The sequence below is a fragment of the Scardinius erythrophthalmus genome (genome assembly GCF_964197995.2).
Source record: "Scardinius erythrophthalmus genome assembly, chromosome: 15".
In the NCBI taxonomy this organism is placed as follows: Eukaryota; Metazoa; Chordata; class Actinopteri; order Cypriniformes; family Leuciscidae; genus Scardinius; species Scardinius erythrophthalmus.
The window spans coordinates 38174567-38201444 of record NC_138235.1 but is presented as its reverse complement, the minus strand read 5'-3'; the positions used below and the strand labels follow the sequence as shown (position 1 = coordinate 38201444).

Sequence of the window (26878 nt, the reverse complement as noted above, 5' to 3'; positions counted from 1 at the left end):
TAGTTCCTGGGGAAAGTTTCTGCGGTGGAAACGCGGCTTAACTCTCATTAGAGTATTAGTAGATTGTTAGGTTAGGGTTAATAGAATAAGTTGACATGTAGTTGCAAAGTTACTTATAGTCAGTAAAATGTCTGTGGGGAGCATCAAGATAAAGTTTTAGCAGATATTAAGAAGACAATCTACTTATTCGTTAGTTAGTTGACGTAGTTGCAAAGTTACTTATAGTTAGCAGAATGCCTAAAGTGAAATTAAAGTGTTACCAAAAAAAATGAGTCACTTTGGCAGTTCCTCTTTAGGTTGTGGTTTCGAGCAGCAATTAGATCCAGGGAACAGTGATCTGAAGACATTCCTCTTCCTCTTTCCTGTCCTGCCCTTTCCGGGCGACTGTTCGGAGAGGCATATGGAGTTCCGGAGTGTGCTGATCCGCCGCTCATGTTCACGGATCTTGCACTGCAGGTGGTTCTGGATGGCAAACCCCAGCGATTCCATATCCATCGACGCTCCATACACTTCCCACGTCATTCCCTGCTCATCCCAGATGATCTGCTGAGGTGCACCACTCTCCTCATTTTCTCCCTCCACTTCTCCTGTTCTCCCAGAGTTGAGGGGTTTTAAGGAGTCCTTGGAGGACTTGATCGGCACTCCGGGCAACAGTCGGCAAGTTGTGTCCAATTCACTGATGGTTACTTTCGAATCAAGAGTCTGCGGTGACTGGCTACAAAGTTCAATCTCTATTTGACACACATGTTTTAGAGGTTTCTGGCTATTGGGAGACTTGTAAGGAGCTGGACCTAGAAATCTAGGCTTGGCTCCCGTTGGTCTGAGGTCTACAGTTGACACCCAATCAGAGTCAGAGTTGCTATTGGGCTTGAGATCATTGTGTAGGACCACTTTAGGGTTGAGGTTAATCTCATGGTTCAACTGAAGGTATTGAGAGTCATGGACTGGACTCATGTCTGTGGATTTGCTGCAAACCTCCATAACCGCCTGGACCTCGACGTCAACGTAAACTGGGTGCAGATCCGCCTGTAGTGCTGCGTCCTTTGTTTCGGTCACTAGGAAACCTTCAATTGTCTTTGTCTCTGCATCATTCAGTTGCTTGGATGTCGGTGTCTTATCCATTGGGAAACCTTTAATTGTCTTTGTCTCTGCATCGTTCAGTTGCTTGGATGTCGGTGTCTTATCCACTGGGAAAGCTTTAATTGTCTTTGTCTCTGCATCGTTCAGTTGCTTGGATGTCGGCGTTTTATCCATTGGGAAACCTTTAATTGTCTTTGTCTCTGCATCGTTCAATTGCTTGGATGTCGGCGTCTTATCAACTGGGAAACCTTTAATTGTCTTTGTCTCTGCATCGTTCAATTGCTTGGATGTCGGCGTTTTATCCACTGGGAAACCTTTAATTGTCTTTGTCTCTGCATCGTTCAATTGCTTGGATGTCGGCGTCTTATCCACTGGGAAAGCTTTAATTGTCTTTGTCTCTGCATCGTTCAGTTGCTTGGATGTCGACGTTTTATCCATTGGGAAACCTTTAATTGTCTTTGTCTCTGCATCGTTCAATTGCTTGGATGTCGGCGTCTTATCCTTTTCGTTCATCACTGTATCCTTCTTGGCCTCAGTCACCATTTTGTCCTTAATCTCAAATTCCCCCTTTCTCTCTCCTGTCTGTCTCTTCTCCTCGCTTTTTGCTTCCTCCTTTTCCTTCCGTCTCTGACTGCTCCCTGCGTGTCTCTCTTGGGTTGTGACATATGCGTCAGTCTTGTCTTCAGGCTCTTTCTGCTGTTCAGCTGCTTGTTCAGATGACAGAGCGGAGGTTTGTTTGCACCCTGTCGAGCTCATCACTGTGAGGTCTCTTCCATTGTGTCCCTGAGGGACAGTGTCCTCTCTTTCATCTCCTAGCCTTTCTCCTTTTCTCTCAGTCCTGCTCTTTATCTCTTGCTCCTGGCGTCCCTGATGACTCTCTCCTGCTGCTTTTGCCCCCAGTTGCAGTTTGCTCTCCACCAACGTGTCAATCATTTTATCCTTCGGAGAAGTCGATAACGGTCCTTCTTTGCCTGTAACTCTTTTAATCCGCTCGGTTTTGTCCAATTTGAGAGATGCAGGGTGGGATAGTTTAAGTTTGGGGCTGGAAGTGGCTCGAGGAATGTGCGAGAGAGATGCCCGGTTGAGACTCTTGGGAGAGTCGTTTGAGGAAATCTGGGATGCAGAAGTGGTTTTGTGAAGCATCTTTTGTGGGGGGTCTGCGGAGCCCATTATATGAGATGCTGAGGCCGTCTTTTGGATGTTTTTGGAAAATGTTTTTGCACTCGCTTGTAGCTTCTTCTCATGGCTTGCATTTGGGGATCTGAGTTTTGGCCCACTGGGTTGAGGCTGAGTGGATAAACTTAAGACCTCGATTCCAGGAGCAGTTGCTTTGGTTGGTTGATTTGATGCTATTTTAGTCATAGCAGATGTGTTGACTGTTCTCGCAGTGGCTTGCTTGGTCGTAGCCGAGTGCATGGTGGGTATTCTCGAGGCAGGGAGGGGTTCTGCGGCTGGATTGGTAGCTAATGCTGTGTGTTTTAGTGTTTTTACATGGCCAGCAGATTCCCTGGAGTTGGATCTCTCCTCTAGCTCTTTAGCTTCTACCTCAATCCCATGATTCTCTCCAAGTCTTGTCCTGGTTCCAGGAGAGATGTTTCCCTTTCTGTGCTCTCCTGAGGGCTTGGACTCAGATTCCCAGCATGCCTTGGGCTCATCGTTTCTGGACGGATGAAGGAAAGCAGGTCGGGATTCCATGAAACCAATCCAAATGAATATCCAGCTCTGATTTAGTTACGTTTTAGTTGTGGGTACGACACATCTGTCAAGTGAAAAACAGCAGATTCTGTTAAAGCATTTAAAACATTATAAAATAATTTTAGTGCAAGGCAACGATTAATCGCATCCAAAATAAAAGTTTGTGTTTACATAATATATGTGTGTGTACTGTGTATAATTATTTTGTATATATAAATCAAACATATGCATGTATATATTTAAATATTGCATGTATATACTGTATATATATTTATACATAATTTATATTATATATATTAAAAATATACATGCATATGTTTGACCGGAGTGTGCTGATCCGCCGCTCGTGTTCACGGATCTTGCACTGCAGGTGGTTCTGGATGGCAAACCCCAGCGATTCCATATCCAGCGACGCTCCATACACTTCCCACGTCATTCCCTGCTCATCCCAGATGATCTGCTGAGGTGCACCACTCTCCTCCTTTTCTCCCTCCACTTCTCCTGTTCTCCCAGAGTTGAGGGGTTTTAAGGAGTCCTTGGAGGACTTGTTCGGCACTCCGGGCAACAGTCGACAAGTTGTGTCCAATTCACTGATGGTTACTTTCGAATCAAGAGTCTGCGGTGACTGGCTACAAAGTTCAATCTCTATTTGACACACATGTTTTAGAGGTTTCTGGCTATTGGGAGACTTGTAAGGAGCTAGACCTAGAAATCTAGGCTTGGCTCCCGTTGGTCTGAGGTCTACAGTTGACAACCAATCAGAGTCAGAGTTGCTATTGGGCTTGAGATCATTGTGTAGGCCCACTTTAGGGTTGAGGTCAATCTCAGGGTTCAATTGAAGGTATTGAGAGTCATGGACTGGACTCATGTCTGTGGATTTGCTGCAAACCTCCATGACTGCCATATGTTTGACTTATATATACAAAATAATTATACACAGTACACACACATATTATATTATGTAAACACTGTGTTGATCTTAGGGTTACTCAACAAACCTTTTACTTCTTTAGATGTTCAAATAGTTTGATTATTTTGGGTGAAATATCTCAATTAAATGTCCAAAAAAAGGATAAACAAGCATAATTAATTGTTTTAAGAGCATTGCCATACGGTCACCAAATGTTTACACTGTACATTAAAACATGCAAAAGCATTTACAATTCATTGACATAGAGCAGGATAAACAGAAATAGAACCAATCATTAAGAGCCATCAGAGAGATCAATCTTCATTGATCAAACTTTGTAGTTCACATTAGATAGATGGAAATGACATGATTTAATGATTTTATGTCAATTCGGTTAGGTACTGTAAGTGCACTCCTGACGTAATGACTGTACATGCAATGCACTCTACATTTGAAATTTATCTTGCATTGTTTGTTATTGAATTAATTTGTTAAATTACTACATTGAAAAAAAAACCCACATTCCATTTGCATTTTGGTGATTAAACCAAATGTCATTATATACTGCATGTTAGTAATCATATTGATTTATAAAAAGGAAACAAAACTAATGAAAGCAGGTTTTGAATGCTGGCTGTTTTACAAATGCAATCAGTTTTGGGTTTTGAAAATAGAACTCATCGTCTACATTAAAATAATGTGACACTTAATTCGATTCTAATGTGTTCTAACAACTTAACGCGTTTCCCTCGTCTACTTCTTCAAATAAGGGACAGTGATGTACACACGTGCGTGTCTATGTTTATTATTTGAGGATATACAGTATATAATGGGTAATAAATGTACAGAGATTATCGACTAGACACAAAACCACGTAAACTATCGATTTATAGGCTAGTCATTAATAAAGTACACAAATGGACCACAAACACGTCTTCTTGAATAATTATTACTCGTACAATTATACTCACTATTTAATGCCTCTCAGATCGGTCCAGACGATGTCCATCATGTGTATGTGCTCTTCTGAAGGTTGATGCTGAAACTGTGGAGTGTTTTCCCTCTCATGCTTGAATAAATGACGATACGCATCCGATACGCGCACGCGCAGGCGCGCGCTCGAGCTGCAAGAGAAGCAGGGGTGACGCGCGGAATTCAGCGCGCACATATTGATTTAGTTTGATGATGTGAGTCTCATTTTTCCAAAACATCAACATCCATTTTACAGTTGTGAGCGTCAGATCGCTCGCTTTTCTTCAGTTTAGCTGGGCATTCGCCAGAACGCAACTGCATCTCTGTTCTTGATGTGTAAACATAAATGCACCTGCATTTTCTGCAGAGCTCATACTCAAGCACTTTAGACCGGTTTTAATTTTGTAAACAAGTTTAAAATATCTAATTAAATGTTGAATATTTAATATCTGTAATGGGATAAAGAAACGTAAAAAAATTTATAAGGAGACTTAAATTTTTAAGTCTCCTTATAAATCACCTAAATTAACAATTACAACTTGCGCTGAATAATTTGTTTCTTTCATAATGTTTTTTAATGGAAAAGAACTCTAAATGTCTGTCCAAAAGAAAATCTTAAATTTCCCACAAAGTAATTATGACTTTATAGTGCAAATAGCTAAATATAATATAATTATCAAACAAAATACGACTATAACAGAATTGACTGCCATAGTCTTAACTCTATCGTTTTCAAAATATAACACTGTAAAATATAATTAGTTAGACTTAGGCTAATTATAGCTGAGAATTACTGACTCCCAGAGTGCATTTCGGCATGAATAAATTATGCAATTTCAAATATTTTTTGTTTTATGTGCCAATTTTATTTGCTGTCTTGCGTTAGTAACACACCAAAAAACAAATTAAATTTTTATTGTTCCAATACTTATGTACATGTGATTTATTATTATTTTATTTTTTTTAATACATTTGCAAAGTTTTCAAACAAACTTCTTTCAGGTTGTCATTATGGGGTATTGTTTGTATAATCTTGAGGAAAATAATGAATTTAATCCGTTTTGGAATAAGGCTGTAACATAACAAAATGTGGAAAAAGTGAAGCGTTGTGAATACTTTCCAGATGCTCTGTAATTCATCTGGGTTTATTGGCATCTTATATTTCTTTTGACTCTGAATCAATCTGAATCTGTTTATTAAAGCTTTTAGATTGGATATACAGTTGTTTTAATCATTCATTAGCATTATAAGCCTAATTGATTAATAAAGTAACATAAAAACTGTGTGTACACTGTAAAAAAATATTTTCATGATTTATCAGTACTTTTTTTCTTTTGTCAAATCAAGATAATTAATGTGGTTCAGATAACGTAATCATTTGAAATTCTGTTGATTAAACAAATCTCCTTCTCTGTATTAACTAAAAAAAAAAAATTCAGTGAACTCAAAATTTTAAGGCAACCAGGTAACTTACTTTTTTTTAAGTTAAACCAAGTTGTTTTCTCCAGTGTGTCTCTGCTGCCCTCTGTGGTCGAGCTGGTGAAGAACATCTCAGTCAATATCCCTGCACTGTTGGACATTTGTGTGCTTTTTCTTACATTTGTACAGGCTTTAGCTTTCCCATTTACAATATTTTACCGTGGTAAAAAGTTTCTGCCAAAATAAAATACTTATTATAAGGTGAATATATACTTTATGATATACTACTGTTAATACTATACCTGTGCCTAGACCTGACCACGATCCCTGAAGTGTCAGCAGAGATTGTGTCCACTAGACTCTCATCGAAGGCCTCATCGACACGACAGCCATCGGCACTGATCCTCAACAAACCCGTCCAGTGTGACTCCGATTTTAAACCAGATGGAACTGGATAATATTCTGAATGTTCTGAACCAATCTGACTTCAGACCTGTAATGCCTGGATCATTATACACTGTTCGTTCATTGGCCAGAGGAGAACTGACTGAGCCTGGGTTCTCTAAGGGTTTTTCTCCATTCAAGTTTTGGTTTCTTGCCACTGTCGCCTTTTCACCTTTGTTGCCATTGGCTTGGCTTGCTTAGTTGGGGACATTAAATTTAACTTTTAATTTAATATTCAACAATAATATTGATCTGCCTGCATTGACACCATGAGAACTGAGCTGGACGATTTTCTCCAGAGCAGTTATTTACATATATATATATATATATATATATATATATATATGTAAATAACTGCTCCGGAGAAAATCGTCCAGCTCAGTCAAAATGTTATTAACTTAGTTCATTTATATATATATAAATGAACTAAGTTAATAACATTTTTACAACAAATATGAACCATCACTGAACTTACTTAAGCTGGACTGTGACACTATTTTCTTCTAGAAAGAAACTTTGTTGCATTATTATCCTGTTATCTCTGTAAAGCTGCTTTAAAACAATCTGTATTGTAAAAAGTGCCAGATAAATAAAGTAAATAAATCAATAGAATATACAAATGAATAAAATAAAATGAAAGAAAATAAAAGGTAAAAATCATATTTTTATATACATACACACACAATGTATTTGCATACTGTTTGTGTGTGTATGTATATATATATAAGACGATTATAAGACAGTCATGCTCTTGGATCAACAACTTTTGTTGGTCTGAAAATAAAGACCTAAATCATAAACCTGTTAACTCTAAACCAAACCATTAACTAACCCTAAAAACTGAGAGACGTGACAATACTGTTCAAGACTCAACAAGAACTGAACACGTCCGACTTGCCAAATCCACAGCAAAGAAAAATAATGCACGGTCTGTAAGATTTTTTGGCAACACTTTAGTTTAGGGTCCAATTCTCACTATTAACTAGTTGTTTATAATCATGCATATTACTATGATATTGGCTGTTTATTAGTACTTATAAAACACATAATAATGTCTTATTCTGCATGACCATATTCTACATCCCATAATCCTACCCAATACCTAAACTTAACAACTACCTTAATAACTATTAATAAGCAGTAATTAGGAGTTTATCGAGGGAAAAGTCGTAGTTAAAGCTACACTGTGTAGGATTTACTCACATCTAGCGGTGAAATTGTTTATGACTACCAGCTGAATATTACTGTCTAGCCCCTCCCACTCCGAGGGCGCTTTAACTCCTACGATGGTTGTATTATTGCAAATCTGCCGGCAGTCGCGAGTTATCTCGTCACGGTGCCACTGAGTGTAAAAACGCGAATGGCGAAGCTTAAATTTCCAGGTATGTCCCTCTTTGTCTAATGTATTTTCAAGATGGAGGCGCAACATGGCTGCCGCCATTCGAGCGACTCACTCGTATGTAATCTAAATTGCAGATTATACACTTACGAGAATACTTGATTAGTTGGTTACACATTAATGAGCACATATCATTTTGAAAGAACAAAGTGTTTTTTGCTAAGAATCAACTTAAAAAATTACACAGTGTAGCTTTAATAGTGAGAATTGGACCTTAAACTAAAGTTTGACTTATTTTTTTATGTTTCTGCTCACCAAGGCAGCATTTATTTGCAAAATTGTGAAATATTATTACTATGTAAATCATCTGTTTTCTATGTGAATATACAGTAAAGTGTCATTTATTCCTGTGATCAAAGCTGAATGTTCAGCATCATTACTCCAGTCTTCAGTGTCACATGATCCTTCAGAAATCACTCTAATATGAGGATTTGATGCTCAAGAAACATTTATGATTATTATCAATGATGAAAAATAGTTGTGCTGGTCATATTTTGGTGGAAATGTATTTTTCAGGATTCTTTGATGTCTATTATTGATTTGTTTTGAGACGGTAACATCTGGTTTGCATTCTCCACTCAGACGTGTGTGTGTGTGTGTGTGTGCGTGCGTGTGTGTGTGTGCGTGAGGTGTGATTGTGAGAGTGTGGTCGAGGGTCACGAGTTTCACGACCTCAATATACGTCACAGATAAAGCCGAGAGCAGCGCCTCTCAAACACAGAACTCAACACACACGCTTTCATCAGTCAGGATATGTACCATGGTATTTATGTGGTATTCATTGAGGTAGCATGGTATGAATATGGTAAATTAATATAGCATCACTGTACCACCTGTATATATACACACACTATAGTTCCCTTAAATATACTACCACTAATTATTGTATTATGCAAATTAATGCAGGTTTATGGAAGCCTATTCGACACACTATGTAATATTTAATATAAATTTAAACTTTTTATCAAAATTATCACTTTTTTGTCATGATTTCTCTTTTTATCTCGTAATTTTGACTTTTTATCTTCTAATTACGACTTTATATGGCATAATTTCAATGTTTTATATCATAATTGACGTTTGACCTAATCATTATGTCATATTTTCTATCTCACGACTTTTAAAAATGAAATGACTATGTTGAAATTATGACACTGCATCATGATTATATGATGATTATAAGTCAAAGTTGACAAAAAAATTCGCATTATTATCTCATGAATTTTTATCTCATAATTATGACTTAGTATGTCAATTTTCTATTTTTAAGTCATTAAGACAAACTACATATTTATAATCAGTTAAATGTTTAACCTTTTCTCATAACTTATCTCATAATTATGACTCTCATAATTTTCTGTTTTAAGACATTATGACAAACTACATAATTATAACCAGTAAAATGTTTAACCTTTTTTCATAACTTATCTCATAATTATGACTATTTCATAATTTTCCCATGATGGAAATTATGAGGTAGTCAAAATTAAGACAAAACATTTTGCAATCATGACTTTTTATCTCATAATTATGACTTTGTATGTCAATTTCAACTTTTTATCTCAAGGACTTTTTAACATTTAAGTGACTTAGTATGTCATATTTTCAGTTTTAAGTCATGAGATAAAAAGTCAAAACTATGACAAAAACCTTTTGCAATAATTATGACTTAATTTCATAATGACTTTATCTCTTAATTATAACTTAGCATGTCATAGTTTCTAAATAAATTTTAAAATTGACACATTCAGCTTGTCAATGACTTTTTATCTCATAATTTTCAAAATTGACACATCATAATTGACAAAGTCAGTTATGACATAAGTCATGATTAAGAGATAAGTCATAATTATGAGTGTCATCATTTTCCATACTTTTAAATCTCCTAATTTTGATTTACCAAAGGATGCATTTTTTTCGTACGTGGTGGAAATGGTCTTTTATACAGATGTGTTGTATAAAGTCTGAAATACAGCTGTTGGTCACATGCACCCAATATTTAACCTTATTTAACCTTTGACCCATCCATGTGCAACTGAACAAACAGCCCACGATAAACAACTGAGCATAATCAACGTGCATGTGTGTGTTTGTGTGTGTGTGTGTGTGTGTTTCAGTCTTGCAGTGTGTGCAGCTGGAAAATTGATCCGTCTAAAGCCGAGAAATACTGGGACGGCTGGTTTAGAGGGATATCGAACCGGCAACGTCCCAAAACTCCTACTTGCTGGCAGGCAAGAGACAGACCAATCAAATCCCTTGTCTGAATGAGCACGGCCAATCAAATCCCTCGTCTGAATGAGCACAGCCAATCAAATAACTTATCTGAACGAGCACGGCCAATCAAATCACTCATCTGAATGAGCACGGCCAATCAAATCACTCGTCTGAACGAGTACGGCCAATCAAATCACTTATCTGAATGAGCACGGCCAATCAAATCCCTCGCCTGAACGAGCACGGCCAATCAAATCACTCGTCTGAACGAGTACAGCCAATCAAATCACTTATCTGAATGAGCACGGCCAATCGAATCACTTAACTGAATGAGCACGGCCAATCAAATCACTCGTCTGAACGAGTACAGCCAATCAAATCACTTATCTGAATGAGCACGACCAATCAAATCACTCGTCTGAATGAGCACAGCCAATCAAATCACTCGTCTGAATGAGCACGGCCAATCAAATCACTTATCTGAATGAGCACGGCCAATCGAATCACTTAACTGAATGAGCACGGCCAATCGAATCACTTATCTGAATGAGCACGGCCAATCAAATCACTCGTCTGAATGAGCACGGCCAATCAAATCACTTATCTGAATGAGCACGGCCAATCGAATCACTTAACTGAATGAGCACGGCCAATCGAATCACTTATCTGAATGAGCACGGCCAATCAAATCACTCGTCTGAATGAGCACGGCCAATCAAATCACTCGTCTGAACGAGTACAGCCAATCAAATCACTTGTCTGAACGAGAGCGGCCAATCAATGTTCATATATAAGCTAAAACTCAGAGTTTTGTCAGAGTTTAATGTGAAACGTGCCCTGTGATCAGGCATTGACCGACTGGACCGAGACCTGACCATTGGACAGATACAGAGTGAGTCTGTTACTGATCAATACCTGTATCCTATCAGACCACTCATGCATTCGTTTAAAACTCATTTAAATCAGACAGAAACATTGAAATCTGTTTAAATCATTTTACAAATGCCTCCATTAATCACAAACTACTGTGGTGGACCTGACCAGCATGATATACACCTAAATAATGGCAACAAAACCACATGTTTCTCATCATAAACAGTAGAATGCTACTCTAAGTGCAGAGATACCATCTGCAATTCTACCCATTTATTCTGTTTCTATTGCGTGTGTAGGAAGTTCATGATGCAGGTGCTGCCCCCATGTGGACACGCAGTGCATGAGGACATCGGATAAAGCAGGTCTACACATCACATACACTACTCTATTCAAAAGTTGGGGATTTTAACAGTTTTTTCCTTGAGAAATTAAAATTTTCATTCATGCATTAAACTGATGAAAAGTGACAAATGATTTCTGTTCCAAATAAATGCTGTTCTTTTGAACTTTCTATTCATCAAAGAATCATGAAAACAAATGTTTTTACAAACATATGATCAGCACAACTGTTTTCAACACTGATAATAATCATAAATGTTTCTTGAGCATCAAATCATCATATTAGAATGATTTCTGAAGGATCATGTGACACTGAAGACTGGAGTAATGATGCTGAAAATTCAGCTTTGATCACAGGAATAAATTACACTTTACTGTATATTCACATAGAAAACAGATGATTTACATTCTAATTATATTTCATTTTGCAAATGACTGCCATAATTCTAAAGCTTTGCCCTATAATCCAAGTATTCTTGTTTATAAATTGTAATTATGCACAGATGATTTTGTTATTCTAGTCACTGTTTTAATGTCATATTTGGTTTGATGGCTTTTTTTGGCAAGATTTATGATCAGAAACAAATTTGCTGAAGCTTGCAGCGAAACTAAAAGGTGAGTTAATAGCCAATAATAATAATAATAAAAAAAAATAATAAAAAATAAAAATTATATATATATATATATATATATATATATATATATATATATATATATATATATATATATATATATATATATATATATATATATATATATACACACACACACATACATACAAACACACACACACACACACACATATTAATATAGAACAATATATATATTTGGAATAAAATAACATTTAAAAGAGTAAAAACACTTCCTACTGAAGTCAATAGAAACTGAATGTCATTCTGTCTCTCAGTTCCTCGGGTGAGTGACATTACAGTTTTTCTTATCTGTAAATGATTTGTTACTGTGGCTTGTTTGTTGTGCAACATCTTTCTGTGTTCATACGAGCAAACTGAACTAAACGATTACTATCTCAGTCCCTCAGATGAAGCAGAAGTCACAGAGAAACCTCCACCACATCCAGACACCCTTCACACAGCAATAACATCTCACAAAAACTAAACCGTCACTATCCGGAGTTTAGAATAAACCTTGGAATGTTCATGAGTCGTTTTGGAATGTCCGGTTTTAACTGACAAGAAACATTGTAACATTTAAATGTGGCGGAATCATGTGACATCATCAACCGCAACAGATGTGAAACACTGTAAATGAGGAGGACAGGGTTTAGCCCAAAAAACTGACATTAAAATTTATTAATATTCAAAGCACAGTCTGACTGAAACACGTGCAAAATACTGGGAACAAACCTCTACTGAGTGTGTGTGTGTGTGTGTGTGTGTGTGTGTGTGTGTGTGTGTGTGTGTGTGTAGTGTGTAATACAGAGAGTGATACAAACTTGTGACTGAAATCCCAATTTCAAAATGAACTCCAACCTCTAAATACATAAAGTGCATGATGGAAAAACTTGGCAATTAAGGAGAAAACAAACAGCTCTCATATGGACAAAATTATCCTCTTATTTACAATATACAGTCAAGCCGAACGAGGAAGAACGAGTTACGGAAAATGATCATCATCTATTCACCCTCATGTCTGAATATAGTGTGCAGTGCACGTCGTCTGAATTACGTTTAGAGTGAGTTTCGGAGCTTGACAGCAAAGAAAAGTGGAAAATAAAGAGATCTGGAAGGACATAAGGGTGATAAACAATGCATGAAGGGTTTTTTGGGCGCACTGTCCCTTTAAACGGAATCCACTGAAATCAAATAAAGTGGACAGGGCATGTTGCATGCACAGCAAACATCACATGTCCTAGAAAGTCCCCCAGTTTCCCCCCGCACAATATCCATCCAGGTCTTTGGTTAAGGGCCAAATCCTACCAAAATAAAAAAAAAAAGTCTAAATACTGATACTCTTTTTCTTTAATACTGCAGAACTCGAGCACATCAAATGCTTCTCTATAGAAAAATAAACCACTTCTTATCGGATTTCAAAATAGTTCTTTCAACTGCGCTGGAATCACAGACAACGGCAGAACAGGCAGCGAACGACAGAAGAGACAGAGGGAATATCTGATTGTCGAGCGGAGCAGAACCGGTCGTCTGCCAAGTGCTTTAGCTCAAGTACATACTGTAGTGTGCACTTCGGGGCGAAGAACCCTGCTTTTCAGAGGAGAAAGGGAGGAGGATGAACGTAACATCGGAGTATGTACTCGGCAGGCAGTGTGTGTTTAACGGCGAGTCACTGGCCGAAATTCCTCTGAGATTGAAGCCCATTCAACCCGGTCCGGTGGGCGTGGCTAAATCAACACTTTGGGTCGTCAGAGGGTGTGTCCATGTCCAAGTGCCCCGCCCCCAGAGCGAGAGAGCCCTCTGAACTCCCACTGACTATCGGCTGTAACTCGCCTGTGGAAGAAACACAACATCATATCGGCTTTCAGATAGAGTCTATATTTTAATGCTATCCTTATTAATCAGCGTGCAAGATCAGAATCATTGCCGTAATGCACTGAAAATAGAGTGCCAAATGCCCTTGTGATAAGGAAGTGCACTTAATTGTCTGAAAACCTCAAATTGAGTTTACACTGAAGTATATTCCTTATAAGTGTATTATTTCCATACTAAATACTCCAGGGCATCTGGATGGTTTGCTATTTTCATGTTATTGTTTTTTAAAGTCCCTCTGTGGTGTAAATCAAGTTTTTAATGTTGTTTATGTGGTGTTTTTAATGTGTTTTAAGTCAAACAATGTGTAAATTCATAAGTCGACAGCATTGCTGAGTATTTCCTTCTTAAAACTGCAGTGAACCAAAGACACACTTTGAAATCGCTGGTGTTTCTGACGTCACAAACTACCTTGTAACCAATCAGATCAACGTGTGATCGTCAACCAGTGGATCTCTGAGCTGAGCGAGTGAGTGGAGGCGGGGCTCATTTGCATATTCATAGAACCGCGTATACTAAATGAGGCAAGGGTGTCGAGTTACATTCAAGATATTTTAAGGCATGAAGACATTATTTTTCATGTCATTTTGGTGATCAAAGATGAGTTTTAATGGATACAATTATTGACTACAGGGAGACTGTAAATGCTTTTTTGTAGTAATATGACCCACAATGCATTGCACTAGAGAAGAGGAGGACTTTTCTGACATTGCGGATATCACACTTACTTTGTTCGGTTAGCAAGGCGTCCTGGGACAGGGGCTCAGAGTCCAGGAGGACCTGAGGGAGACCCACCATCCTCACGCCAGGGTCACGCCCCCCCGCGACATCCCCGCCCATGACATCATCACTCATCACCATGGCGTTGAGGGCCACGCCCCCCACGGCGAGCTCGTAGTCCAGGGGAAGTTCATTCAGACACTCGGCACTCGACTGCACACCAACATAACTCAATTACACTACATCCATGAAATAGAGTTAAATGCCACAGAATTAAAGCAATTCAGAGACTTTTCCAGGGTTATTATAATTAACTAAAACCATAAAATAAACTTTTGTGACTTGAAATAAAATAAACTTAAAATTTAAACTGACTTGATTTACTAAAATATCAAAACTAATTAAAATAATTTAATAAAAAACAATAAACATAAAAAAAGACAACCTAACTGAAATTAAAATAAAAACAGAAAATATATCAAATAAAAAATAATTACAAATATTATAAAAACTATAATAGTATCAGTGTGCTTGGTCAGACACAAGCTGATGTTGTTAGTGAACACCAATGTTTCATAATAAAATAAAAATCGCAAAATAATTGAATTTATTAATTAATAATTGAATTTATTATTACTATAATTTATAATAATTATTCATTAATAATTGAATAATAATACATAAAATAATAATAAAGTGCATTTATTCAGACTGTAATTCAGCTGTCTGCTTCTGTCTGAACTTCAAGTTAAACAGATAGTTCATCCAAACATGAAAATTCTGTTATTAATATAATAATAAACATTCATCAACTCACACATCAGTTGTGGCAAACAGAAGAAGCAGTGAGAGGTTTGTTCTCGCACGTCAAGCAGCTTCGGTTGAGCTCCTGTTTATGTTCGCTGATCAATGTTTATATGCCAATAAAAGCCTAAATTAAATCTGTCCATCATATAAAGTGATCAAGTCTCATCAGAAAATTTGGACTAAACCGCTCAATTCATATGGATTAGTTTTACAATCTATTTATGAGGCTTTTTGAAGCATCAAAGTGGTAGATGGAGGGACAGAAACTGTCTTATGGGTTTGGAACTACATGAGGGAGAGTAATTACTGACAGAATTTTCATTTTTTTAAATTTTCTAACTTCTGTCAGTAATTACTCTCCCTCATGTTGTTTCAACCCCGTAAGACTTTCGTTCATCTTCAGAACACAAATGAAGATATTTTTGATGAAATCTGAGAGCTGTCTCACTCCTCCATAGGCTTCTCTGTTATTGAAACTTGCCGGCCCAGAAAAGTTATTAAAGACAATGTTTAATATAGTCCAAGTGACTACAGTGGCTCAACCTTAAGTTTATCAAGCGACGAGAATACTTTTTGTGCGCAAAAACAAACAAAAATAACTATAAATTATATTGTGTTATATTACATTATATTACTAATTTAAATTTCAATTTTGGGGTGAACTGTCCCTTTAAGCTCATTTCTCTTTCTCAAGGAGGACAAAAAACATGTCCAAACAGCACATGACACACTCGCCAGCCCTCTGCACAGTGGAGAAGGAGAGAGAAGCACTAACCGTGAGGCCGAGAGCTTTGAGGATGTTCATTTTACACATGGGACACGTGCGATGGTCCACCAGCCAGGGGTCGACACAGCCTTTATGAAACAGATGCCTGGCAGACGGAGAGAAACATGAGATTATCAGGCGAAAACACAATCTACTCGCTCGCTCAAGTTTCATTTCCAGCAAACAGTTTGATTTCAATTCATTTGCAAAACATTCACAGATTCTTTTGAGTCATCTAAATGGTCTAGTGCACAATTTTACATCCTCTTTTTGTAGTCAAATTGAATAATTATTAATTTTGTTTGAGATTTTTGGTTGTATTCATTGAAAATTTACACTGACTATATAGATAGTTAGAATAGCTATATATTATATATATATTTAAACAACAAACAGCTTCAATGGAATTAGTAACTTGTAGTTTAGTTAAATACTTTTATTTATGTAAACTATTTATGATGACATTATCACACTATTTGAGACGCTCACTGTTAAATACTGATTATTTAAATTAGCAATATAATATGATATACAAGTAATTGCAAAATATTGTTACTGTACAACATACATAACTTGTAATGTACTTGACTAATTTAAAAAAATAAATTTGTTGTAGTAGGTGTAATAAAATATAAGTCAATAATTTAAGCGTATAGTTACGCAACTAAAAATATCAACTTCAGTGTAGTTAACTAATTAAATTTTTTGCTGTATTTATTTTTTGTGGAAATAATTAATATAATATAATATGTAAATTTTTAAGAGTATAGTTATGCTACTAAAAACATTAGCTTTAAATAGTCAACTAATTTTATTTTTGGGTGAATTTAAGATTTTTTGATGTAGTAACAACATAACATAACATAACATAACATAACATAACATAACGTAAAGTAATGTAACGTAAAGTAATGTAACATAACAATGTAACATAACATAACGTAACGTACCATAACATAACAATGTAACATAACATAACATAACGTAACATAACAACATAGCGTAACGTACCGTAACATAACATAACAGCGCAACATAACGTAACAACATAGAGTAACGTACCGTAACATAACAGCGTAACATAACGCAACATAACGTAACAACATAGCGTAACGTAACATAACAGCATAACGTACCATAACATAACAACATAGCGCAACGTACCGTAACATAACAGCGTAACATAACGCAACATAACGTAACAACATAGCGTAATGTACCGTAACATAACAGCGTAACATAACGCAACATAACGTAACAACATAGCGTAACGTAACATAACAGCATAACGTACCATAACATAACAACATAGCGCAACGTACCGTAACATAACAGCGTAACATAACAACAACATAGCGTAACGTACCGTAACATAACAGCGTAACGTACCGTGACATAACAACATAGTGCAACGTACCATAACATAACAGCGTAACATAACGCAACATAACGTAACATAGCGTAACATACCGTAACATAACAGCGTAACGTACCATAACAACATAGCGCAACGTACCGTAACATAACAGCGTAACGTACCGTAACATAAAAACATAGCGCAACATACAGTAACATAACAGCGTAACATAACGCAACATAATGTAACAACATAGCGCAACGTACCGTAACATAACAGTGTAACGTACCGTAACATAATGTAACAACATAGCACAACGTACCGTAACATAACAGCGTAACGTACCGTAACATAATGTAACAACATAGCGCAACGTACCGTAACATAACAGCGTAACGTACCGTAACATAACTTAACAACATAGCGTAACGTAACATAACAGCGTAACGTACCGTAACATAATGTAACAACATAGCGCAACGTACCGTAACATAACAGCGTAACGTACCGTAACATAACGCAACATAGCGTGACAACATAACGTAGCGTGACAACATCGTATCATAACATAATGTACTGTAACAACATAACGACGTAACATAACGTAACAGCTTCAATGCAGTTAACTAATTTGATTTTTGCTGTATTTAGACTGTTTTTGTTGTAGTAACTATCTAGTAGTGTAGTGTAGTTAACTAGTCTTATCAGTGCAGTAAGGTGTGTGTTTACCTGCAGGGTAAGATTCTCACTACATCATTTGGCTTATAACCTTCGATACACACGGCACAGTTATCAAAATCACTCTCCGTTTCCTAAAGGAAAAACACACACACACACACACACACACACACCTCAGTATCAGCAGAAATCACTGGTTTAAAGAAAAAGATACTCAATGTTCATCTGCCGTTCACCTGATCGCCTTTCCTGATGGTCCGCACTTGTAATTGGCTGATGGCTTTTTTGGCAGCGTCGCCCAGCCTCCGCTGACCAATCAGAGAACAGAAGTTGATTAATGAATGCACTTCTCCTTTGACCTCAGTCTGTTATTTTCCACATCAGTCTCTCTTTGTTTTTTATGTTATTATCATAAAAGCTGTAATGAAGGGCTGTGTTTGCATTCAACTGCAGTTGCTTTCCTGTGATGAAAGTCACTTCCTGTGGCCTGTAATCATGTTTTAGGGTCTCGCTCAAACACACACAAACATGCAAACTATGCACTAGTGGCAGAGCACAAGAATGTGGTTAGATCTCAGGGCTGCACAAACAGGGTGGAAAAAAACAGATCTGTAGGGCAATTGTTTGGTTTTTTTGGTTAATGAATTTAAGACAAATATAATAACTGTAAAATTACAATACAACTACTACTACTGAAATAATAATTACTACACTACTACTAAATAAAAATATAAAAAATTGTAAATAAAAAATTGTAAATATGAATAATGTAATATTTCACTGTATAATAAATTTGAGTATAAAAACTATTAAAAAAACTTTACATTTAACAAAATAATAATAATTGTATTACTACTACTAAAAATTTAATTAGAAATTTTACTAATGTAATATTTCACTGCAAAATAACAAATGTGAGTATAAGAAAATTATATTATATATTTATTTAGATTTATATACTTAATAATACTTTTATTTTATATTACAATTGTATATTTATTATTATTACTACTACATAAAAATACAAAAACTACTAAATAAAACAAAATTGAAAAAAGTTATACATGTAACATTTCATTGTATTTTTAACATTACAACTATAAAATTACAATACTAATATTTATGGTATTAGTATTGTTGTTAGTATTAGTATTTATGGTACAAGAGTATTAGTATACAATACTAATACTCTTGTGGCGCAACTCAACTTCCGTACGGACGTCTGCGGGAAGCTAGTTATTTTAGTCGATAAAGTTTTAAAATATGGACATTTTTCTTACACAAACGCATCTCTTCACTTCAGAAGGCCTTTATTAACCCACCAGAGCAGTGTGGAGCACTTTAATGATGGATAGATGCACTTTTATCACGAATGGATGAGCTCTGATCGACTTCCAAAAAAATATACCCATTGACTCCCATTATAAAGCTTGAAAGAGCCAGGACATTTTTTAATATAACTCTGATTGTATTCGTCTGAAAGAAGAATGTCATATACACCTAGGATGAGTTGAGGGAGAGTAAATCATGGGCTAATTTTCATTTTTGGGTGAACTTTCCCTTTAATTGCACAAAGCCATATTGCAATTTTGGTTTAATTAAAATTAATCATGCAGCCCTATTTGCTCTTCACACACATGGTCATTTTGAGCAAAAATGTGTCTATCAAATATATACGATGACTGTAGACATTGTAAACAAGACTGTAAACTAGTATTTGGACACTTCAGCTGCACTTTAAGCAAAACGGTTGATAAAAGGAAGTTTATTGGGATTGAACCTGGTTGCGGTCCCTGGCGTTGGCGTATCTGAACCGCTGGATGTAGTAAAAGACGAGCCAGGCCAGAGAGATGATCATGAGGATGATGAAGGAGATGGAGACGAAGACCACGGAGGTGCGGCTGACGTATTTCTGGAGGTTTCGAGTTCCTATGGTGATGTGCATGTGAACCGTGATGTTCCTCTCCAACAGAAGAACCAACTCACGACCCTTCGGCTCAGGAATCATGATGGCCACCACATCACTAGTGCCTGAAAGAGAGATCAACCGTCAACCAAACCCTAAACTAGAGGAATTAAGGGCAGCTTTAAAGGCAGTGTGTAATAAAGCTGTTAGTGGATGTAAAAGGTCCACAAAGTTTCAAAAATCAAAGTGCAGATAAATAAAGTTGTCTCCTAAAAGAAAGTAGTGATTCTGAAATCCTGAAATGGACTGCAATAATTCCAGTCTTAGTTCCTGTTACAAACCTACATAACAATGTTACAATTTTCAATAATGCCAGTCTATGGTCTTCATTGGCTGCCGACGAACGACGTCTGCTTTTACCCTCAAACACTGTAGTTGTAGCTGAGACTGAAAGAGTTTTGATAGGACCAATCAGAGCAGAGTAGACCAATCAGAGCAGACTGGGCCGTCTGACCAATCAGAGCAGTGTAGACCAATCACATCTGACCAATCAGAGCAAAGGAAGCTCGCAGAAAGGCAGGGTTTAGAGAGACAGAATCTTCAAACGAATCGTGTTTTTTGACCTTGAGTGCATGTAAATCTGTTGAATTAGACTCCAAAACAGGAACCTTTAAAAAGCATAATGTGGCACTTTATTTGGTATTATTTATAAACCGTTATAGTTATTAAAATCATTCATTAACTTGTATTTTAATTTTAGTGTCATTTTTAGTCATTTAATTTTGTTATGTGCTTTCATCATTTTTATTAGTTTTTGTTCGTTTTAAATATTACTATTTAGGTTTAATTTGTTTATATTTCAGGTTTTATTACCAAACATGCATTCACCACACATAACGTTATAAGCATTCAATATCACTCATAACTAGAAAAGCATTTATGCAAACACTTACGCATTGACCATCATAATCCAGACATGCATTTATAATGACGCATCAGTCAAAAACAATCCAAATGCAATCACCATGATGCATAACCTAACATAACACACATCATTTATCATCACACAAAACACAATCACACTACATATGCATTCATCGTCACTTATATCCATGCATTTATCAAATCACATATGCATTCACCAGCACACACAATTATGCATTTTTTACACATGCACCAAAACAACGGATATAAAAGATATGCATAAGCCATCACTCATAACCTAACATGAATACAATTGCATATAACCAAGCGTGCATTCAACACACATAACCATTTATTTTTAATTATAATTTATTATCACTTGTAACTAGATATGCATTTAGTTCTTATTTATTTCCAGCATGTCCTTTCACTTTTCACTACTTCAACTCAAACTTATTTAGTTGCCAAGGCAACATAGACTATCTTTTTTTACATTTTCTACATTTTTAATGCAATACTTGTATTTTATTCCAATTAACAAAAACACATTTTTAAAATAGTTTTAGTCTTTGTAACCAATAATGTGTGAAAACCCCCTTAACCCAGATGAAAATGCAAACTTCAAAGCGAGAATGAAAGATACAGAACAAAGAGAGGAACTTAAGCAACATTTCTGAAGCCCTTCACAGGGCCAGATAACAGCGCCAGATAAAACTCTCACAGCGCTACAGGTTTCCTCTGAGACGAGGAATGATGTGATCCAGTCGAGCCTGAATGCAACATCATGTCTAAAGCATCGCTCACGACTTCCAGATGTGTGAACATGCAAACACAGCTGGACGCCTGCAAACTCTGGTCAGGAGCGCGGCAGCATCACACATACTCAAACACTGAACTTTCTGATACAAAATACTCACTATTGTACATTAATACAGAACCCATGTTATTAAAACAAATTACTTATTTTAATAATGGCATACTTTCATATCACTCAGGACGTGTACAGTAGAAGCCCAGAAACATGATGTTTTAAGAGACAAAAACACAGCAGACATTTGTGAACAGCTGGATCTCACAATAAACCTCAATTACAATCACACATTTATCACTAGATATGCACTTATCATTTTTAAAACATATATGCATTCACCATCACATTTAGGAAGTCATGCATTCATCATCACACATTTACCAAAACACTATAAAATATGCATGACATGCATTCACTATGATGCATAACCTAATATGCATTTACAAACACCCATAACAAGACATGCATTTACCATCACAAACAACACATATACACTTAATATCACACATAACTACATATGCATACATCAAATCGCATTTGCATTCACCAACACACATAACCAGATGTGCATCACACATGCATAAGCCATCACATTTAAGGAAGACATTCATCATCACACATTTATGACATGCATTCACCATGATGCATAAGAACCTAATGTGCATATGATAAATGCGTAACTGCATTTCTAATTATGTGTGTTAGTGAATGCATATGTGATATTACGCATGCATATGCATTTAGTAACACAAATAAGTGCATATGCATTCATCAAATCACATATTATGCATGTTTCATTACACATAAGCACATGTGCATTAGCCATCACTCATAACCTGTCATAACTAGACATTTCTCAAGCGCACGTGCATTCACCTGGATGCGGCATGGTGATCGTCTCATTGGGGTTGGAGGATCCCACGTTGAATATGACCACAGCTGACGCGTTGTGTCCCACGGCGTGTCTAATTTTATCTTTGAACGTGCAGTTTCCCCTGCTGATGAGCGCGATCCACGCGCCGTGCGCGCGCGGGGTGAACCTGCTGTTGGGGTCGCACGCTTGTCTGTCCTGCGTCGTGGCGGGCATCGCCAACACGCCCCTGGCCTCGCGCTTGAGCGAGTGCTCCCCGTAACGTCCGCACTCCGTCTTCTCAGTCCGCACCTCGGCCGTGTCCGGGTCCACGTATGTGATGTTGACGAACGCCGTGTACCATTCCTCCTTCTCGGCCACCGTGAAGTCCAAACACAGCAGATGCACGAAGCAGAAGGACAGGAGCCAGGTGGACAGAGCCAGACTACGACACGCCTGGATCACAGACAGTGCCATAGCAGTATTACTGTTATTGTTGTTATTGTTATGATGAGTCTAACGGCCGCGAGTCGCGCGTTCATTCCATAATCTCCCTCTTTGTGCGTCTTTACGCGGCGCAATAACCGACACTCATGAGTTAACTGTATTAAACACTCGACTTAGAAGAGCGAATATTTGGATTAATAAACCCTAGAGCCTGTTGCATGCAGCAGAGGCGCGTTGTTTGGGTTAAAACGCGAGCAGAAGCGGTGCGACGGAGGCATGCTGTCGGATGTTTTCGGCCTTCAGCTGCTGTGACAAAACCTGAGCGCGAACTGAGGAAACAGCGGCCACTAGCGGCGCAGCGATGATCTGCGCATGCGCGACACGATAAGGGAGTGTCGGGAAATGGCAGTTTTGTGATGAAACGAAGCAATACTTAGGGACTGAGATAAAACAGTTAGAAAATATTAAAAATATTTTTTTCTTCTCTCCATTTTGTTATTAAAGGGATAATTCAGCCAAAAATGAAAATTAGCCCATGATTTATTCACCCTCAAGTCATATGACTATCTTCTTTCAGACGAATACAATCCGGGTTATTGTCCTGGCTCTTCCAAGCTTTATAATAATGGCAGTGAATGGCTGTTGCTGTTTTAAAGTCCATAAAAGTGCATCTATCCATGTACTCCACAGGCTCCGGGGGTTAATAAAGGCCTTCTGAACCAAAGCGATGCGTTTGTGTAAGAAAAGTATTTATATTCAACACGTTACAAAGTAAAATTTTAGCTTCCAGGATGACTTTACATTTGTTACATGTTAATGTACTAACCCTGTACATTATAAATTGTATTAAAATATATATTATGCAGATTGTGAAGTATTTATCCATCATAACTGTGTTATTTTGTTGAACTGTTTTGATATTGGCCTACTGATTTAATTAAAAAAACATTATATAATACAGAATTGAAACCTGGATGATTTTCAATTCCATATTACAGTTTTTCTCGATTGGTTTGGCTCATTTCTTGAAACCGAGATGACATTCTCAAAATAACATGGACAAATCTCCAAACCACCTTGCAATTGTTCACAACAGAATGTCATTTTTCATTGGTTTTATCAAATTGCAAATGCTTTAGTACATGTCTCAAGTGACTCTGTGCTTTTTTTCAAATGATTATGTACAAGTAGCTACAGTTAGCACAATGAGCCCACATTTAGCACATTTTCCAAATAAATAGATCTTGCTGATCTAAACTGATTAGTTGATTTTTCAGTGAAATGGTTACTCTCTCCAAAACATATCAGCATGGTTTCATTGTGTAAGTCATCATATGCACAATTGTCTGTTCAACTGTCAAAATTAGTCAAAGATATAATACCATGAAAGAATTTCTTGGAACATTTGATAAATTTATGACAGTACTTGACAATCAATCAGGTGAAATTAGAACTAACGAAGGAGCAGTTTCCCACATCTCAGATGACCAATCAAACAGTTAGGGTTTTTGTTTGTGTTTATAACTGTTCACATTTACAGAATCCTGTATATGTTTTCTTTTCACAGTATGTTCTCTAATGTTAACATTTCTTTGTACGAATAAAAATGTTTACAGTTTCCTTGAGTATGAGTGGTTTATTGGAGGCTGATTTTACTGTAAAATCTTTTAGTTTTATTCATAGTGGTATTCTGTTGCTAGACCTGTGCCTCAGTGACAAAACGTCTAAGCATTTTGACTTGCAGTGCTTAAACAATGCCAAAGGTATAATGCATTTTGGGGGCATTGACTATTTATATGAGAAGGATATTTAGTTTTGACACATGGATAAACTGTTTTGGGAGAGATATGAGCTTTTGCAGGGGATCCATGGTGTTGTGCTAAACCATCCAGGTTATTTTGACAAAAGCACTAAATGAATGCACATGTGCCAAGGCCATTGAGAAGGATCTGTGCTATTTTGACTGTACTGACCTTTTATATGGGAAAGGAATCTGCTTTTGAAGCATGGAAGAAGAGTTTGGGGAAAGATATTTGATTTTGCTAGTGAGCTATAATGTTGAGCAGAACTGTAAGACTGTTTGGCCAAATTACCTTATGGTTTTGAGAATGTCATCTCGGTTTCAAGAAATGAGCCAAACCAATCGAGAAAAACTGTAAGATACAATATACATTACGTTAATGAGTACAGTAGCCTAATGGGACGGAGATGTACTTTACTGGCATGTATTTGGTCTTGGTGGACTACAGCTCATATATACACAGACACACTCTGAGAGCCTGTAAGATCTGCAGCTGCTGCGTAATATACATACATCAATAGACAGGTGGAGCTGGGGAGGTGGAGGGGTCAGAGGAACTCTGCAGGACTAGCTTATATATATACGGTATAGCTTAATATAATAGTATACATGCAGTTTTTATGAGCTCATATATAATGGAGAGACTGCATGGAATATTTGTACTTTACTTTGTCACGGCTCAATTGCAAAAATGGTCCTAAAAAATAATGTTTACGTGCTCATTAGATTCTTAATGTATTAATAATTTAAATAATACATTAAATATTTTTAATACATTTTTTTCACATTACAGTACAGAGAATAAGCTTGTTTTAAGGTAATGAGAATTATGTTTATAGTTAAATGTAACAGTTCAGTTTACAGGTATTCAGGTATATTTAAATAATACAAAATAATAATTGAAATATATTTATGTATTAATTTTTTCATATTACACTACTGAAAATAAGATTATTTTGCTTTAAGGTAATGACAAATTCGGTCCGTCCGTCCATCTATCCATCTATCTATCTATCTATCTATCTATCTATCTATCTATCTATCTATCTATCTATCTATCTATCTATCTATCTATCTATCTATCTATCTATCTATCTATCTGTCTATCTGTCTATCTATCTATCTGTCTGTCTATCTATCTATCTGACTGTCTGTCTGTCTGTCTGTCTGTCTGTCTTTCAGTCTATCTATCTATCTATCTATCTATCTATCTATCTATCTATCTATCTATCTATCTATCTATCTATCTATCTATCTATCCATCCATCCATCCATCCATCCATCCATCCATCCATCTCTCTACCTATATCAGTTCATTGCCTCCAGCAGAGAGCGCTGTCTCACACGTTTACTCATGCTGGCCACACAGAAGTTATCGAGACACAAATTTCCCTGTTTGTTTCAGAAACACTGAAGACCAATGAGCTTTCGGTAGATTGTGAGAGTGAAATGTGGTGTTGAAGTCTCTCAGACGTGTGTTCGGCAGGTCCCTTCACACAGGGGAGTCCCACAGCTATCTTTAGACAGCACTCCTACACAATCCTCTGTAGTCTACTGTCTGCCACTCATTTCAGGAGTGTGTGTTTAGAGATCACTCCCTCACGCACTGACGGGAATCCACAGCGCATTTTAGTGACATTTACACTCAGGAGGAGCAATCTTTCACAGTTCTGGTGCACATAAATAAATTAAATATGCTGATCAGTGTAAAAAAAATATTAAAACTATTCAAATGAAATTCAGTCAGGGCAGGATTACCAACTAGGGCACAAGACCACACGCCACATCCAGAGCACTATTTTAGTTGATTCGGCAGTCTTGACCAGAGTGCAAAACCAAAAAGGTTGATATGAAACAAACTTTACTTTCATTAACATTAGTGCACACTTTTATCCAAAGCGACTTACAAAAGCAATTTATAATTCATTTTCATTATCATATACAAAAGGGGGAAACTAGGAT

At 36.8% G+C, this 26878-nt stretch overlaps 3 protein-coding genes across 3 annotated transcripts; all 3 read right to left on the bottom strand.

Moving 5' to 3' along the window:
- Positions 1 to 273: 273 nt before the first annotated feature.
- On the bottom strand, positions 274 to 2718 carry LOC308703245 (uncharacterized protein; the record flags this gene model as incomplete). Its single annotated transcript, XM_081386565.1, has 1 exon — positions 274 to 2718. A coding segment is annotated over one exon (2445 nt), but the record flags the coding sequence as incomplete, so codon positions are not given.
- Positions 2719 to 3046: 328 nt separating this feature from the next.
- Positions 3047 to 3670, bottom strand: LOC308702751 (uncharacterized protein; the record flags this gene model as incomplete). Its single annotated transcript, XM_081385825.1, has 1 exon — positions 3047 to 3670. The coding sequence occupies one exon, from the start codon at positions 3668 to 3670 to the stop codon at positions 3047 to 3049; it is 624 nt and encodes a 207-aa protein (XP_081241951.1).
- Positions 3671 to 12643: 8973 nt separating this feature from the next.
- rnf150b (ring finger protein 150b) lies at positions 12644 to 23464 on the bottom strand. Its single transcript, XM_081386838.1, has 7 exons — positions 22695 to 23464; positions 19958 to 20208; positions 18414 to 18485; positions 18229 to 18311; positions 16152 to 16248; positions 14578 to 14782; positions 12644 to 13810 (listed from the first exon to the last, which is right to left on the bottom strand). The coding sequence occupies exons 1-7, from the start codon at positions 23143 to 23145 to the stop codon at positions 13710 to 13712; spliced, it is 1260 nt and encodes a 419-aa protein (XP_081242964.1). The 5' UTR covers positions 23146 to 23464; the 3' UTR covers positions 12644 to 13709.
- Between the last annotated feature and the right edge of the window lie 3414 nt (positions 23465 to 26878).

What these genes read in the sequence shown, in the direction of transcription:
- rnf150b (XM_081386838.1), bottom strand. Translation starts at nt 23,145, where the DNA reads ATGGCACTGTCTGTGATCCAGGCGTGTCGTAGTCTGGCTCTGTCCACC. An exon ending in GATCACCATGCCGCATCCAG is followed by an intron (nt 20,209 to 22,694) that starts GTGAATGCACGT and finishes TCTCTCTTTCAG; the next exon opens with GCACTAGTGATGTGGTGGCC. An exon ending in CGCCTTGCTAACCGAACAAA is followed by an intron (nt 13,811 to 14,577) that starts GTAAGTGTGATA and finishes TTTCTTCCACAG; the next exon opens with GCGAGTTACAGCCGATAGTC.